Genomic DNA, 14,900 nt, shown 5'->3' on the forward strand with positions numbered 1-14,900 from the left:
TAACTTGAAGCACATTCATGACAAAAATCTCAATGCTGATTTAAGAGTTTATGTGCTCTTGGATCCTGAGAAATTGACCCCACAAAAATTTCTCATTTACTTGAGTGCAACATCACTTGGATTTGATCCATGTCCCACAAAAGAAGTAATTCTTGCAGGAGAGACAAGGCGGTCCAAACAATGGATTATTGCCTTTGTTGTCTGTCAAGCAGATAATCTCTAGTGAGTACCAGCAGTCGAAAAGGTTACAGCTTCTAACTAACCAGATTGACACTCTCCCAGAAATTTCTGCTTCCATATCAGGGTGGCAGAAACCACAGATCTGTATTTTAGCATTTCTGGTTCCTTGCACAGGAAGAAAAACAAAATTACTATAAACTATCAACAAAGGTATCTTACCTGACAATTGAATGAAAGCATTTTGGTGTGCTTAGAGGAATATTTCAAACTACCACAGCTCAGTAAATGCAGCAGTCTTTAGTACACAATTTTTCGCTCATGGTGAATGGACCACCACACTCTTCTGGTGTTAACTTTACCCTGTTCTTTGTGCTAGCAAAGCTGACAGTGGCTGCAGGAATCACAGTACAGCTCTGTCTCAAAGTCTTTCTGATGTGCTCTCCTGTAGAACTGTCCGGTTTATCTCGGCTGTTTGTGAGGCCTGGAAAGGCCCGGGGTGGCCTTGGGGCAGCCCGCGTATCGAAGGACGAGAAGAGGCTTCAGTTCTTCTTTCGGTTTTTATGTTTATTAATTGTTTATCTAAAAGATGTTCTTTCAGCCGAACAAAGATCTGCTCAGCAGTCAGCCATGGGCACACTGTCTGCCCTCCCGGGCAGCCACGTATCTTTATACCCATTGTTACGTATACAATATTTATAATTTTTCCCCAATACCATCTATTCTTATAACTCGGTGTACTCTCAGTAATAACCAATCCAAAGGTGCCACTGTGGCAAAAGAAGATGGAGGAGAAGAGGAAGAAGAAGAAAGACAGGACACACCCCAATTCCTCCATCTTACTCCTCTAAACCCCCCTGTACATAAATCCTAAACCCTGTGTCTCACCCTCTAATTAACTAATCCCTTCACCATTCACCCCGGTGAAGCCCTCATCCTTGTCGCCTCCTGTGTAGGGTTAAAGTCCAGCTACCAGACACTTCTGGCAACATTCCAGGACTCCCGAGCCCCCCAAGGTGGTCTCGGAGGCTCAGCATCTCAGGACTGAGATCTTGAGATCTGACATAGAACAGGGCATTCCTTCATCTGATGAGTCAGCTGTTGAACTTTAGTGCCTAAGTATTTCTGTCATTTCTGTTTATTAACACAAATACACTTCCATAAGAACTATATTCTAGGTCTTGTCATAGTTTATTATAAGAAGCTTTTTTCTAGTATAGAAATTGTTTTCTAAACTGTTCAGCATGCTCAAGCAACACTACAGTATCCAAATGTTGGTATTTATATGCACTGCATGTATAAATGAAACAACTTGAAGAACCTCAAATGAGTATGAAATAATATACCCCAGATTAAAGCAGAAACAAATTAATGGAATGCTTTTTTGCTTTATCATTTACAGACATTGGACCATATTGTATTGGTTTTTCCTGCACAGAAAACAGTGGGAGTTCTGGACAAAGATGAAAGGGAGAATATGTACTGTGAGCTGTTTGTTTTCTACTCATAATATCTTTCTCAAAAGACATTCTGTATTTAGAACAAATAAAAACTGCCTATATTTTAATGTTGAAAGGTTGAAGACTCATAGATACCATAACAGTAGGACTCAGTTCTTTTGTCATTATGTCCTGGCAGATTTTGCTATGCTTACATCTTAGCTTTTTTTGAGTTCCCATTCATTTTAGTGGGTAGGACTCTAGAGCATGAATTATGAGAAAGTCCTTCTGCTTGGTTGTGCAATAGGGAATTTGAAATACGAGAAATAGAAATTAGCTGACTTTTTTTCCCAGAAGAGTAATGCATGTACAGCAAAAGCCCAGTAAGGAAGGTAAAGTCAAAATCCTACAGGGTCCACTGTAATAAGAAAGCATCACTAACTGCTGTTTATCTTTCTGAGTTCTTAGGTTTGATTGTGCTCTTTGATGTACATACCTAACCCCCACAGAAGTCAACATGTGGGCTTTTGCTCACAGCCGGGATCAAGCTTTATATTTACTGTGGTTTGGGTGGTTCTGAGAAATATGAACAGAGACTCATGCTCATAAATCACTGATTTGTATAAATCCATTTTCAATGTACTAGTCAAAAGTCTATGCAAGTTTGAAAGATTAGTAATTACACAGAAGCCTTAGGTTCCTCCTTACATGCCTTCTGGAAACAATCACTATTGCTGGGAAAGGTTTCAACCCAGTACTTCTAAAATTCCATTTCTCCCTTGAAAATAAACCTAGTTGATGCTGTAGCCATAGTTCAGCAAAACAACCACCTCCAGACTTTCAAGGTGTCTTTAGGGAGTTTTAACAATAAAGAACAGTGTATGTTATGACTGTGTAAGAGCCATAACAAACGTTACTATTTTTAGTTAGGCTGTTAGTCAGTCCCTTAGAGACTCTGGCTCTATTACACTACCAAGATCGGTTATACTGTTGTCACAGATGAAACTCAGCGATGTGTTCAACCACTTCAAATCCAGGGTGACATGTTGATCAGGTGGTGAAATGAGCAGCTGAGACGGCACGTGGGTTCATACAGGTTTTTATTTTAAAAAGGTAAGGCAGTTCTTCAGTGAACAGACTATACTACAGACTTTTGCTCCTGACACTTTATCCAAGATGACTTTGAGACTATCAGTCCTGTACAGATTATACCCAGACCACATCGCTTACTGGGAGCATTGCCACATGGCACACCTGGTACCACAGCTTCTGTCAGCACTGGTTCCACGGACCCATTTCCCAGTGTAACCTCCACTTGACAGTTCCCAACCTCATATGTATAACAAGGCGCCTATCCCCCCACTGCAAATTCACTCCATGCCTTCCCAAAGGCCTTACGGCCCCGCGTGTCACCCAGACAGACAGCGATAGGTACACGTCCTCCCTCCAGAGTGGCAGACGGGTGGTGTCACACCCTAGCTCCAGCACAGGCTCTCACTGCGCCTCTGAGGTATGCAAAACCTCGCAGCCCTCCGCTTCCGCTGCGGCCCAGGCTGCTGTGCCGTGGGACCGGCCCAGCCCGGCAGCTGAGGCAGGGAGAATTCCCTCAGAGTGAAGCTATCGAAACCCCTGCTGCACATCGCTCCGGACCTCCAGCTGAGAATATAAGACACAGGATAAGGACAGCAGCACCGGAGAGAAACACCCCCGTCTCTCCAGCGAGGCCGCGCATAACAGAAGCCCGCCCGCGGCCATCTTGGAGGCAGCTGGGAGAAGCCGCGGCTGCCTCAGCAGGGAAACAACAGCGCCCCCGGCCCGCCCGCAGACCGGCGGAGGAGAGCGCTACGGAGGCGGAGTGACCGCACCGCGAACAGGCGGCGCTTGCAGTAGATCTAAAATCGCATTTGAAAAAGCTAAAAAAAAAAAAAAAAAAAAGAAAAAAACCCCCCAAAACAATTAAACCAAAGCGACCTAGTCAGCAACCCTGTGGCCAGAACAGGCGGGGCCAGCGGAGGGGCGCGCTGCCCGCTGTTAAAATGGCACCTGCTCTCCGCCCCAGCCCGGTAGGGGCGTGGCCTGGCCAGGGGGCGTGGCGGCCCGTGACACGCGCGTCAGGAGCCGCAGCGCGCGCTCGCGGGGGTGTCCGCCCCGCCCCTCCCCGAGCTCCTCCGCGCGCGCGCCGCGGCCCGGCCGGAGACAGACGCGGACACTCGGCGGACCCGCGGCGGCGGCGGCAGCAGCAGCAGCGCGATGACGGCGGCGCCCGGCTGCCCCCGCTGCTCCCCCCGCTGCCCCCGCTGCTCCCCCGGCAGCTGCCCCTTCCCCCGCGCCGGCGGCTGGGCAGCCGCCTGGCGGGGCGCGGCGCTGCGCTTCGCGCTGGCGCTGCTCCTCCACACGGCCCGGGCCGAGAAGGAAGGTGAGACCCAGATTTCCCTTCCCTTTCTTGTCCTCCTTCCCCCCGCTCCTCCTCTTCTTCCTCCGGTGGCGGTGGGGCCGTTGGCGGCCGCGGCCCGCGCCCGCTCCCCGGCGGCGGGGTGGGGGGGCGGCTGGGGAGGAGCCCGGGGTCGCCGTTCCTTGTCCCGCATCCCGCCGGCTCTGCTCTCCCGCCGGCTCCGCATCCCGCCGCTCCGCTGGCCCGGCTGTGCGGGGAGTCGCGGCGCTGCCTCCCCGCCCCGCCGCCGCGGCTGCCGGGGTGCGGGTGCGTGGCTGTGTCCCTGTGTGGCTGTGTCCCTGTGTCGCTGACGTTTCGCGGGGGTTTCTCCTCCCTGACAGTGGCGGGGACAGGGATGGAGCTGGAGCTGTCCTTTAAATAGGGGAAAGGGAAATAAATAAATAAATAAAATAGGAGGCTTGCTCGCGTTGAGCTGGTTTCCCTGCGGCAGGCTTCCAGTGGGAGATGAAGCCAAGCCAAACAGACTGGCGAAGCAGCATGAGAAAGGGCAGAAATGCACGCTTTTGCATGGATTGGATTTTTATCCCTCACCAAGTGACGGTGGGACACCCCTCTTCCTCCCCAAAGTTTTGACAGGTTTCCGGAGCCTTTGTGGAGTCGATGGCGTTTTCTCCAAACTTTTTAAAGTCCCTGTCTGACTTTCCCTAACTCGTAGTGTCTGTGATTTTGGCGTGGAGTCTTTTCATTGTGGTTTAGCAAGGAAGAAAAGCCCCGAGCGAAACACCTAAGCATAATCTGTAGCATTGCTGAGAACAGCTTTCAAGCATTTCCAAGGTGCAGACTCGTAGTCTGCTTGAAAGCATGGCTGTGTGGTAGCATGAAAAAGCAGCAGGTAAATGTAATGTATTACTAAAGTAGGTGAAACAGATTTACTTTGGCTGGACACGAAAATTTGCTTTTCAGGCAAGTTGCTGCACCAGAGGAGAGAGGAGATTGAGGTCTGACAGGAAGAAAGGGAGTAAGAATAAAAAAGAGTAAGAATAAGAAGGGTATGGAATAGGAGCTTAGCAAGGAGGGTCTAGTTGTATGCCCAGACCAGACTTGAGGGAAGAAATGCATCCTAATAAGGCATGTATTATTAAAAAAATAGTAGATATACCTTTCTAAAGAAGGGCTTAATTCCAGTAATTTCCTAGTAGCTTCTTTTTACAAATATGGGGATGTTGATATTAAGGTGATTGAAAACCCAAATCTGTTGTTGCACAGCCACTCTTGTTCACTTGACTTTGTCTACAGGAAATGTAAACATTCAGAAAACAGCATGAGTATTATCCCATATCCTTAGAGAGATTAGAATGTATAAGTTTGTCAGTGTGGCCTGTAGTGTCTTGAGGTACTAAGAGTTCAAATGCTTGAGAAATTTCTGTTTTTAACTCTTAATGTGATTTCATTCCTTCACAGGTAATAAGGTATATGTGTTTCTAAGCTTTGTCAGTGATGTCATATACTGGTATGACAGAATTGATTCATACCCTAAAAGTTGTGACAGCTAGGGTCATGATCTGGTTGGTTCATTTGTGAAGAAGATACTGGTTTTTTTTTTTTTTTTTCTCTATGGGTTTTCTTGGCATTCCTAAGTAAACAAGGGCAGTTTTAGATTCACGGTTTGAACAGATACGATTGAAGCCCCTCAAGACAATTCAATAGTTGAACTGATAACGTTTACTTCTGTTTATACAGTCTATTACTTAAAACTTATCCTAGCAACACATCTGTCATTTTCAAAAGGTGAATTTGTTTCTCAACTAGAACATGGATTTCTTTTAGTCTTCAGATTTCTGACATTTCCTGCCAAGTGTTCTGCTGCTTAGGGTAGTCTATGAGTGGTACATCTAAGGTCATAAAATAAGTGTTTCTTTGGTGTTTGTTTGTTTTTTTCTGTTGTTCATCTTTTATAAACTCAGCAGAATTCACTGGCAATCTGCATTTGTGGATCACATGTTAGGAAGTGTTGTCTTGCTTCTATTTACTGAGTGCAATGACTATTTAAACCATGGATTTAAAAAAAAAAAAAAAGGTAAAACAAAACATAAACCAAACAATAGTTTTAAAGCAAAACAAAGATTAAGGGAACTTGTGAGATCTAGTCCCACTGATCTTAAGCTACAATGTAAGTGCCAGTCTGCAAGAGGTAGTGACTGAACTCAGGAGGGGAAGGACCACTTTGGACACTGGGCCTTGAGACAGCTCAAGGTGGGATCTCGAAATGAAACAGTAGTTGAGAGGAAAGGAGGGGATGGTGTTCAGGCTCTGTCCTTAAGTACCTTAGTTTTACCAGGTTGTGTCAAGTTAAACGTAGTAAGACAGTTTAAAAATAATAGTCAGGAAGCAGGGAAGTAGCTAGGAATATCCTTTCTGTCTCCCAAATGTGGGCATACATTTTTCACTACAGCTGCAGGAAGGAAGCTGTGGAGGGGGATTAGGGCTGAGGTTGTGCTTTGTTGTTCCTGAGCACTGCTGGGCTGAAGGTGTCTGTAGTAAGACACAGGGCAGTATGTACTCCAAGGAGTTGGTACAGAAAACACTTGATAGAAGCAAGTGCCAAGTGAACAGTGTGAGAAGAATAGATCAGAATATGACCAAAGAAAATGAAAAATGAATGTGGAGGACGTTCTTTTCCTCTTACCTTGCATATACATGAGGAGAAACTTTGGGAATGATGGAGCTGATGGAGAGAAAATTATGCTGGCTTCATGTGGAGAAGAACCAGCAAGCGATTCTTTATGGATGGAGCTGTCACACGTAGAAACAAGATTGATGCTGGAGTATGCTAGATAGACATGACTATTTCTTGTGCCCAGTCTTAGTTAAGGAGTTTGAGGGGGCAAATGTAAACATCTTTGCCTAAAAGCGAGAAGCAAAACTGAAATTGTGTGTTCTAGCTGTAAATCAAAGTCTTAAAGTCTTGAGGAACTGTGACATTGCTGTACACTCTCTCTGTGCTAGAAAAATAGAACTTCTGGAATTTATCTCGTATCTGAGCAGATAGCAGAGTAAACTGTGATTGAACCAGCCAGAGAACCTTAAACATCAATTTCAGACTAAACACTGATATGTGGCTTTTCTTTTTTTTTTTGCCTAGCTGGGTCCTCATGGGTGCCCATGTATTGCTGAGGAATGAGTAAGACTGAGAAGGTTGTAAAATTGTATGTTTGGTTTTTTTTTCAGTTAGGAAATCTGTGAACCGTTGCAAAAGAATGACATGGCAAGAAAAAATTTCAGTCTCAAAGAGCCTCTTGCTATTTAGGAGGGGCAAAAAATAACTTTAGTGTTTCTTTGGCAAATACGTATGATTTTCAGGATTTTTGTAAGGCTTATCCTTTCCTACTGTAACTATCACATTCTGTATTGCCACATAGATTGAGGACCGCTATCAGTTTATATTGGTGTGCTTTTTGTTTGGTGTTTTGTTTATTTTGTTTTGAGATTTGTTTTGTTTTGTGTTTTTTTGGTCAAGGAGGACACACGACATACACAGAATAGCTTTCTGGGTTTTAGTTAGCTGGAAGCCATAGTAATGCCACAACCCCATAGTAAGTTAAGTGTTTTGAAGAAAAAGGTCTGGCATGAGGATGCTTTTTTACCCGAAGTGTTTTGTGTTGGTTCCCTTATTTATATACATTTATATATTTTTAGAAAGTCTTTGCTTTATACAACTAATTGTTTTTTAATCCCATTTTATTTGGCCAGCTGACTGAAAGCCTGTTGAGACTACTTTGATGGTTGTCTTACCTACCCATCTGCTCACAACATAGGTGCAGGTAGAGCAAGGTTGATATTTAGGCTATGTTCAATCGCTGACTGTAATTTTTGAAGTTACATCTTGGTGCTGGATCTGGGAAAAAATTCTATTTAAACATCTACATTATGAAACCAGACAGATCAATGAAAATAGCTTTTTTTTTCTTAATGCTTGATGTATTCTCTTCTAGCTTCCTAGGAACCAAGTTAGTTACTGAGTGTAAGTGGGATATTGTCATCAGAGCAGTACACTGATATGTTAGAATTCTGGTTCTATTTTTGGCATTCTTTCTAATCTCAAACAAATAACTTTTGCTTTTCGTTTTTTACTGATACCTAAAATAGCAAACCAGGATACTTCACAGGAGTATCAAAATGAGATTAATATTGGAAGATGATTGAGAGAAAGCTTATATGTTTAATATTATAAAAAGTCTCTTCACATATACTGCCTGTTTGTCATATCCTGCTGTCAGAACTAATCTGCCAGCTTTTACTTTTATGCTGGTGTTTTGACCCTGGCTAAATCAAAATTTCATTCAGACAGAATGACCTCAATCAAACTGAAAACACTCCAGCAGTTGAAGTAGCACATCAGAATCATGAAGAGTGTGAGGAAAACAAAGTGGATAAAAATTGACCATGCTATCTCACTGTGGTTTTGAAACTAAAGTGTGGGACAGCTGATTAGGTCTGCACTTGTCTGTGTCTGTGTGCTTGTGAGTGAAAAATATTGACCATGTGCTTGGATTGAATGTGCTTACTTGCTTGTGAAATCTTTGGACTAAAATAAAGGAAAGATTTTACTGCAGTGGACAGGAAGTTGAGAGCCCATATTCTCTGTGACCTTCAATGTCATCTCAAAGTGGGTGCTATTCTCTCCCTGCACCTCTTTTTCCCTCACTGGAGTTCAGTTTTGTTGCACGTGTGAAGCAGACTGGGGTCCCCTCACCTGCAGAGGTCCATTGAAGGATGGTGTGCTCAGTTCAGGGCCTTGGATTGTCATCTCTTGAAGGAACTTGCAGTGGATTTGTGTAGTGTCTAATATGATGAAATTCCACCAGAGTGTGCAGAAGTCAATAGGCTTTGCATTATTTAAAGCTTTCAGTTGTGATTTTTTTGTGAATGATTGCAATATGGATTGCTCTGAGTCATCTGGATGTATTTGTGAATTTTAAAAATTTCAGCTGTTTGCTTGGACATTTGCTGTGAGTCACTTTGTTTCAAAGCCTACCCAGTTTTACACTGCTTAAAGTGATATGTGTTATTCCTCCACAGTGTGATTTACTGAGCCTGTAAGTTCAAATAATCTTTTCAAACAATAAACTTGGTAAATTACCTGGGAGTCTGACAGTGAATGGTGGATGCTGTGGTTCATGCATAACGAGCAGTAAAAGTTAGGTGACTGAAGCACAGGGTAGAACCAGTTTGGTTTGTTCCTGTGTTTGTGGGTTCGGCAAGAATAGAAGTCTATAATAATCTCTTTTATTTCTCATGCTTGTACCTTCTGTCCAGTGTAGCACCCCTGACTTTGTCAGTCTGCAGCATGAACTTACCTGGGTACAACAGGCATTCTAGAAGTGTTTTGTTTTTTTCTCTAAAAGTCAGCAGTTGAATTAAACTTCTACTCTTCATAGTAATAAGTGGGGGTACTTGGAACAGGACTGAATAATACCTTGAGCAGCCTCCTCTAACTAGATGTTCTCTGATCAGGTGACTGGGTGGAGCCTCTGCGGTCACATCCAGCCTGCATTATGCTGTAGTTCCAAAAGTTGAGCACAGTAGGTCCTTACAATGGAAGCAATGTGGGTGTTAGCAAACTTGAGTTTGAACTAAAGTTATTTTTAAAATAATTCCTGTTTTTCAAAAAAATTATGTTAGTATTTCAGCATTTTAATTATTTATACCAAGACAGAGGATGCCGAATTTCATCTTGCATTGGGGGAAACCAAAGGAACCAGTGACCATTAGATCTAAATACTACCAGTTTATCTTTCTAGTCATAAATACAATCAAAGAATAAACTTGTGTCAGATATGGATTTGTTAGAGGCAGCTGTTAAAATTTTAATGGGATGCAAGATTGTAGTGTATTTTGTTTTCTCAACTATCCTTATAGAATAGTTAGTGATTTACTGACTGCAGCAAAGATATAGCGCAGCATTTGCATTTAACATTTTTGAAATACAATTTTAACATTTTCTCATAAGCAGCCTTGGATAACTTTTGCTTTGGAATATGAAAGGGATTAAACCAGGATCATGTCTGTCTGTCTCTTAGAAAACCTTGGATGTAATGGGGAAATAGCAGAGAGCTGAAGGATTGCCATGCAGTTCCAGTCCCTGAAAAGGAGGAAAAAATTGAGGTGTTTCAGTAGTTTGAGATTTTCCTGCTACAGTTACCAGATTAATCTTCTCACTAAGACTATCATAGATGCATTTTTAGTATCTCTTCTACTGCCTGGCATAGCTTGCAACAGAGAACCATCTGAGAACAGGAGTTCTGCTGTCCTTATCAAACTGGTTTTAGAGGTATCTGAGTGAAATTTAGTGGAAGGAACTGTACAGGAAATGAAACTACAACTCCTTCTGTCTGTGTACTCTGTGAAGCTACAAAATGTTATGTAATAGAACTGACTAATTTGGCTGACTAATGCAATGCACTTAGTTTTTTTAAGTAATTTTATAAATAGACCCATTACCTGTTCTTCATGAAGCAGTTTGTCTTCACAATGTCTTAAGCGTTATCTGAGGGGTTTTTTCAGTTGAACACTTAGATCTGTGTTGTACTGTATGGATTTGGTGTAATAGGATGTATGTGGACATTCTGAAGTTACTTAAACTAGAAAAATCCTGGCCAACCCTTGGTTAAAGGGTTAGGTTTTTTTAAAGTTGTTTAAGTGAGGAAGCACAGCTAGTATGGTGTTAAACAGATTAAATCACCACTTGAAGGAGTGATGATAGAAGACAAAGTTGTAAACAAGCATGGTACCAATGTAAGTAGTTTGCAATATTTCCTAGTAAATATGTTGAATGAATTTCAAGACCTGTTATCTGAAGCTTGTAAGTAAATAGAAAATCATCTAGAAACACAGAAGTTGTCTAAGTGAATCAGTGATTTGCACCAAAATACTGTACAAATATTTACAGGTGGATTTTGTAGATAATGATAAAAACTATCTGGGCAGCTAGATAAACTGCAAGGTGTATGGTTTTGGTTTATTTCCAGCAGTGGTTCATGTTCTGCCTCAGAGGCTGGCTACAAGGAGCTCTTCCTGGCTCTATTCTGGAACCTGTCTTGCTTTAGATCTTTGTCACTGATCTGGAGTTGGTATGTACCAATACTCAAGGGCGAGTTGCATTTGGGAGAGACCTAAACAGGACAGAACAATGAGCTGACAGGACCTTCATGAAATCCAAAAAGGACAAATGGAAAGCCCTTTATATGGGACAGAATAACCACCTGCAGGGAATACAACCTGGAAATGCTATTCATGAGTCAGCAATGTACCCTGGCAACATATAGGAGTGTAGCCACTGGGCTGAACGACGTAATTATTCCTGTTTAGTCAGCACTTAATAGAACACACCTAAACCACTGTGTCTAGTTCTGTTCTCTGCCATCCCTTGGACTGGATGTCTGCAAGTATGGTCAATATGTGCATGGCCTATGAATGGAGGCTGAGGGATCTTGTGGCAGTGTGCCAAAATCATAGTAGTTTATGGAGCAAAATGGAGCCTGACTCCTCACAGAGGTTTATGGCTGGAGCCTGAGACAGTGGCCATAAAGTTGAACAGGAAAGTTTGTTTTGTGCCAGGAGATGATGCTCTCTGATGATCTGAGTAAGAGAGGCACTTGGGCACTATAAAATAGCATTGAAAATTCTATTTATTAAAGCTAAAAGAGAGAGTAGTACAGATAATCTTGGATCTCTTTTGATGCTGAGAGCCCTGAATTGTGTAGCACCAAACAGAGCTTTGAATGGACCCCCATGTGCAACACACTGTGCAGGCACCATCCATAGAAAGATGACCCTATTTTGCTCTTTTGCTGGATTTCCTTCCTTGAGAAGACAACTCTATTCATCATTTTTGCTGTCAGGTAGAAAGGATGTTCACATGGGAACTTCCATCTGCATTTTCAGATAAAGCAAGGCCACCCAGGTGGCATAATTGCTGGTGTGTTGATTGCAGCTTCTCTGGGTTCCCCCTGCAGCCACGGAGTACGTGCAGCCGGCCAGCCCAGACACGCAGCCCAGCACAGGGTGGGTCTGCTGGGCTTGGCTCCTGCTTGGATCACTGACTCCCATCTGTCACGGCCTTCCGGTCAGCATGGCTGGCACCTTCTGCCTTGACATGATGAGTCTGTATTTCACCATGAGGCTGGTCAGGCATTGAAACAGGTTCTCTAGGGAGGTTATGGGATCTCTGCCTTTGGAGGTTTGCAAGTCCCAGCTAAATGACAGCCTAAAACAACATCATCCAAATTCAGCATTCACTGTACTTCTGCAGAAGGTTGAGCTGGATGACAGTCTTAATGTCCATTCCACCCTCCGTTTCCCTGTCTCAATATTTTGTGTCTCTCCTGTGATCTTAAAACTTAGTTGGAGCTTGCAATACTTTTTTGCAGATGATGGGAATATCTGTAAGACAGAAGTCTGACTTTTCATGTAACTCTGTGGTGAAGCCAGTGTTATGGTAATAATAATACAGATTCAATTTTTGTAGAAGCAGAGTTGTAATTGTACCAGGAAGCTTCATGGGTTGCTGCATGACTGAAAAAGGGTGATCAAGACAAAAACAAGATCTTGTCAACCATTCCTTATTTCTGTAATTGTGGATCACATGCGCTTTTTTGTTCCCATGTTTTTGTTCTTTCTCGTGAAAAATTGTTTCAAAAGGAGTATTTGTGTCCTATCTTTCATGTGATGCATAATACAGCTATTAGTTTTTGCCTTTGCCAGCTGCTGGCAATATAGCAATACATTCAATTGTGGTTTACATGTTAATATACGAGATGTATTGAAGTTAATCTGTGCAGCTAATATGTCTGAGGAAATGCTGAGAGATTTGGACAGTTAATGTTGTGAAGTTTTTGACAATTCCTTTCTTGCAGTGGAGGACATGGAGTACTTGGTCCTTACTGGAAACCATTTCCTTCTTTTTTGCTTTGGTATTCTGAACTGTGTGTAACTTCAATCTGTGGAGCCAGCAACAGGCAGTTTAGAGGTACCAGAAATGACCATTATTTAGTGTGTACTAGGAAGCACTGAGGCCACTCTTGCCCTCTGAATTCTCTCCTAAGTATAAGAAAATAAGGAAGGGATGTGTGTGTGTGTAACTTTTATATTGTGATACAGCTACTTTTATATTGTCATATACCTTGTCAGTTGTCTTTTGTGTAGCTTAGCTAGGTCATGATGTGCCCATATATACCTTTGGCTGACCTGTATCATCCAAAATATTCAAAAGATTAATAAATTCCTTGTTTTGGGAGAAACGTCCCAAACATTTGGTTTTGAAGGAGAGATGGTTGTCATTGACAGAGTCTGAATCTTCACAGGTGAAGTCACTCTGCCAATCAGTACTACTGAATATCATTATCTGATGGAGAAAAGATTGAAATGAACTTCCAGTTCATCAGGGGAAATTTGATCAGAGTTTTAGTACTTGATGAGTGCTGTGAATTCTTCCTTTGATTAAATGAGATTTCTCTAGGGAAAAAGACTAGACTAAGGACTTCAGAGATTGAATAAAACATTTATTTATTTAGCTTTATTTAATTAATTATCCTTTAAAAATACCTGTTTTGTGAAAAATAAACCCCTCTAATGTTGAATTTAGCAAAGGTGTGCCTATTTAGGTTGAGAATGAGTACTAGGCATATCGAAGTAGAAATGAGAGCTATTTTTGAGTGAAGGCTTGTCTTAGAGGGCAGCTTAGTGATGAGTGAATAAGATGTCTCTCCATAACATATTCTGTCACTAAGCCTAAGGGTTTGGAATTATTGGGTGAAATCATGATCTGTGTTGCACTGGGTGTCAACTTAGATCATCACAGCTGTTTGTAAAAGAGTCTGACCAGAAGAGATTGTTTATTTACTTCTGAGGGGTGACTGCTTCCAGGGTATGGTAGGTAGCGAAATTGCATTTCTGCAAGCATTTAATTTCTCTATGCCTACTTGCACCTTTAATTTCTTATTAATGTTTTTGGAGTGTTCCTCCAAACTGAAATTCACCTGTTTTGTTTAATTGTTTTTGCTCTGCATTTTATCTTCTTTCAAAACTTTCAGTTGTTCTTCTCCACCCTTTTCTCCTCTGGTTTTATCAGACGTTGCAGCCAGCTTTTTCCTGCTGGTGGTCTATGTTCTCCCTCATGGCAAGTCAACAGAGTGCTGTGCTCAGCAATCAATAAATAGTGTTACTGCCACATCATTAACACTCTGGCTTTAACGTCGTCAGGCCTTTGCTACCTTTCCCTGGCCTTTGATTGTTGTATTTATAAACTTTATATGGTAGCTGAACCAGCATTATCTTGCCACTCTTTTTTGCTCGTCGTCAGCCTTAATAGCTGTTTGCAGTGGACACTCGGGTGTTGCCGAGTGAGCGTGGGAGGGGCGGAGATCTGTGCTCCTCCCTGCCAATGATACTTCTCTCGGTAACTTGGTATTAACCAAGTCGCAACTGTTACACACCAAAATCCAGACAATTGTGTTGTTGCTGTACCCTTGTTGTTCTGAAAATTCATGCAGTTCTACATTGGTAACTGACCAAGGAAAAAAGGGAGGCAAGAGCAGAACTCTCACTTAGCAGACTGCTGTTTCTGTGCCATAAGATGAGCGATAGAAAGAGTTCTCTGTAGTAGCAAGATAGGAGTAAGGATGGAGAACTGAGCAGCGTCCACAGAGCGTAAGCCTTAGCTCTTACCTGATTGCATTCACCTTGCCAGCAAGACATGGAGATGTCAGGAGGTGTCTGCCTGGCTCTGTCACCTTCCTGTTCTGTGGAGGGTTTTTTAGAAACTCTAAAAATTGCATCTTCCTTCCTATTTTCTGTGATGTGGAGAACAATGCTTGATCCTGGTTGGTTTTTAT

General features: G+C 42.6%; 1 protein-coding gene across 1 annotated transcript in view; it reads left to right on the forward strand.

Moving 5' to 3' along the window:
* Nucleotides 1-3,742: 3,742 nt before the first annotated feature.
* The window catches only part of TMEM131 (transmembrane protein 131), a 94,216-nt gene continuing 83,058 nt past the window's right edge, over nucleotides 3,743-14,900 (forward strand). Inside the window, exon 1 of the mRNA XM_005486413.4 lies at nucleotides 3,743-4,032. Coding sequence (XP_005486470.4) covers nucleotides 3,867-4,032 — 166 coding nt within the window. The 5' untranslated portion in view covers nucleotides 3,743-3,866. The remainder of the gene's footprint in view (nucleotides 4,033-14,900) is intronic.

Source organism: Zonotrichia albicollis, chromosome 2 (genome assembly GCF_047830755.1).
Source record: "Zonotrichia albicollis isolate bZonAlb1 chromosome 2, bZonAlb1.hap1, whole genome shotgun sequence".
Lineage (NCBI taxonomy): Eukaryota > Metazoa > Chordata > Aves > Passeriformes > Passerellidae > Zonotrichia > Zonotrichia albicollis.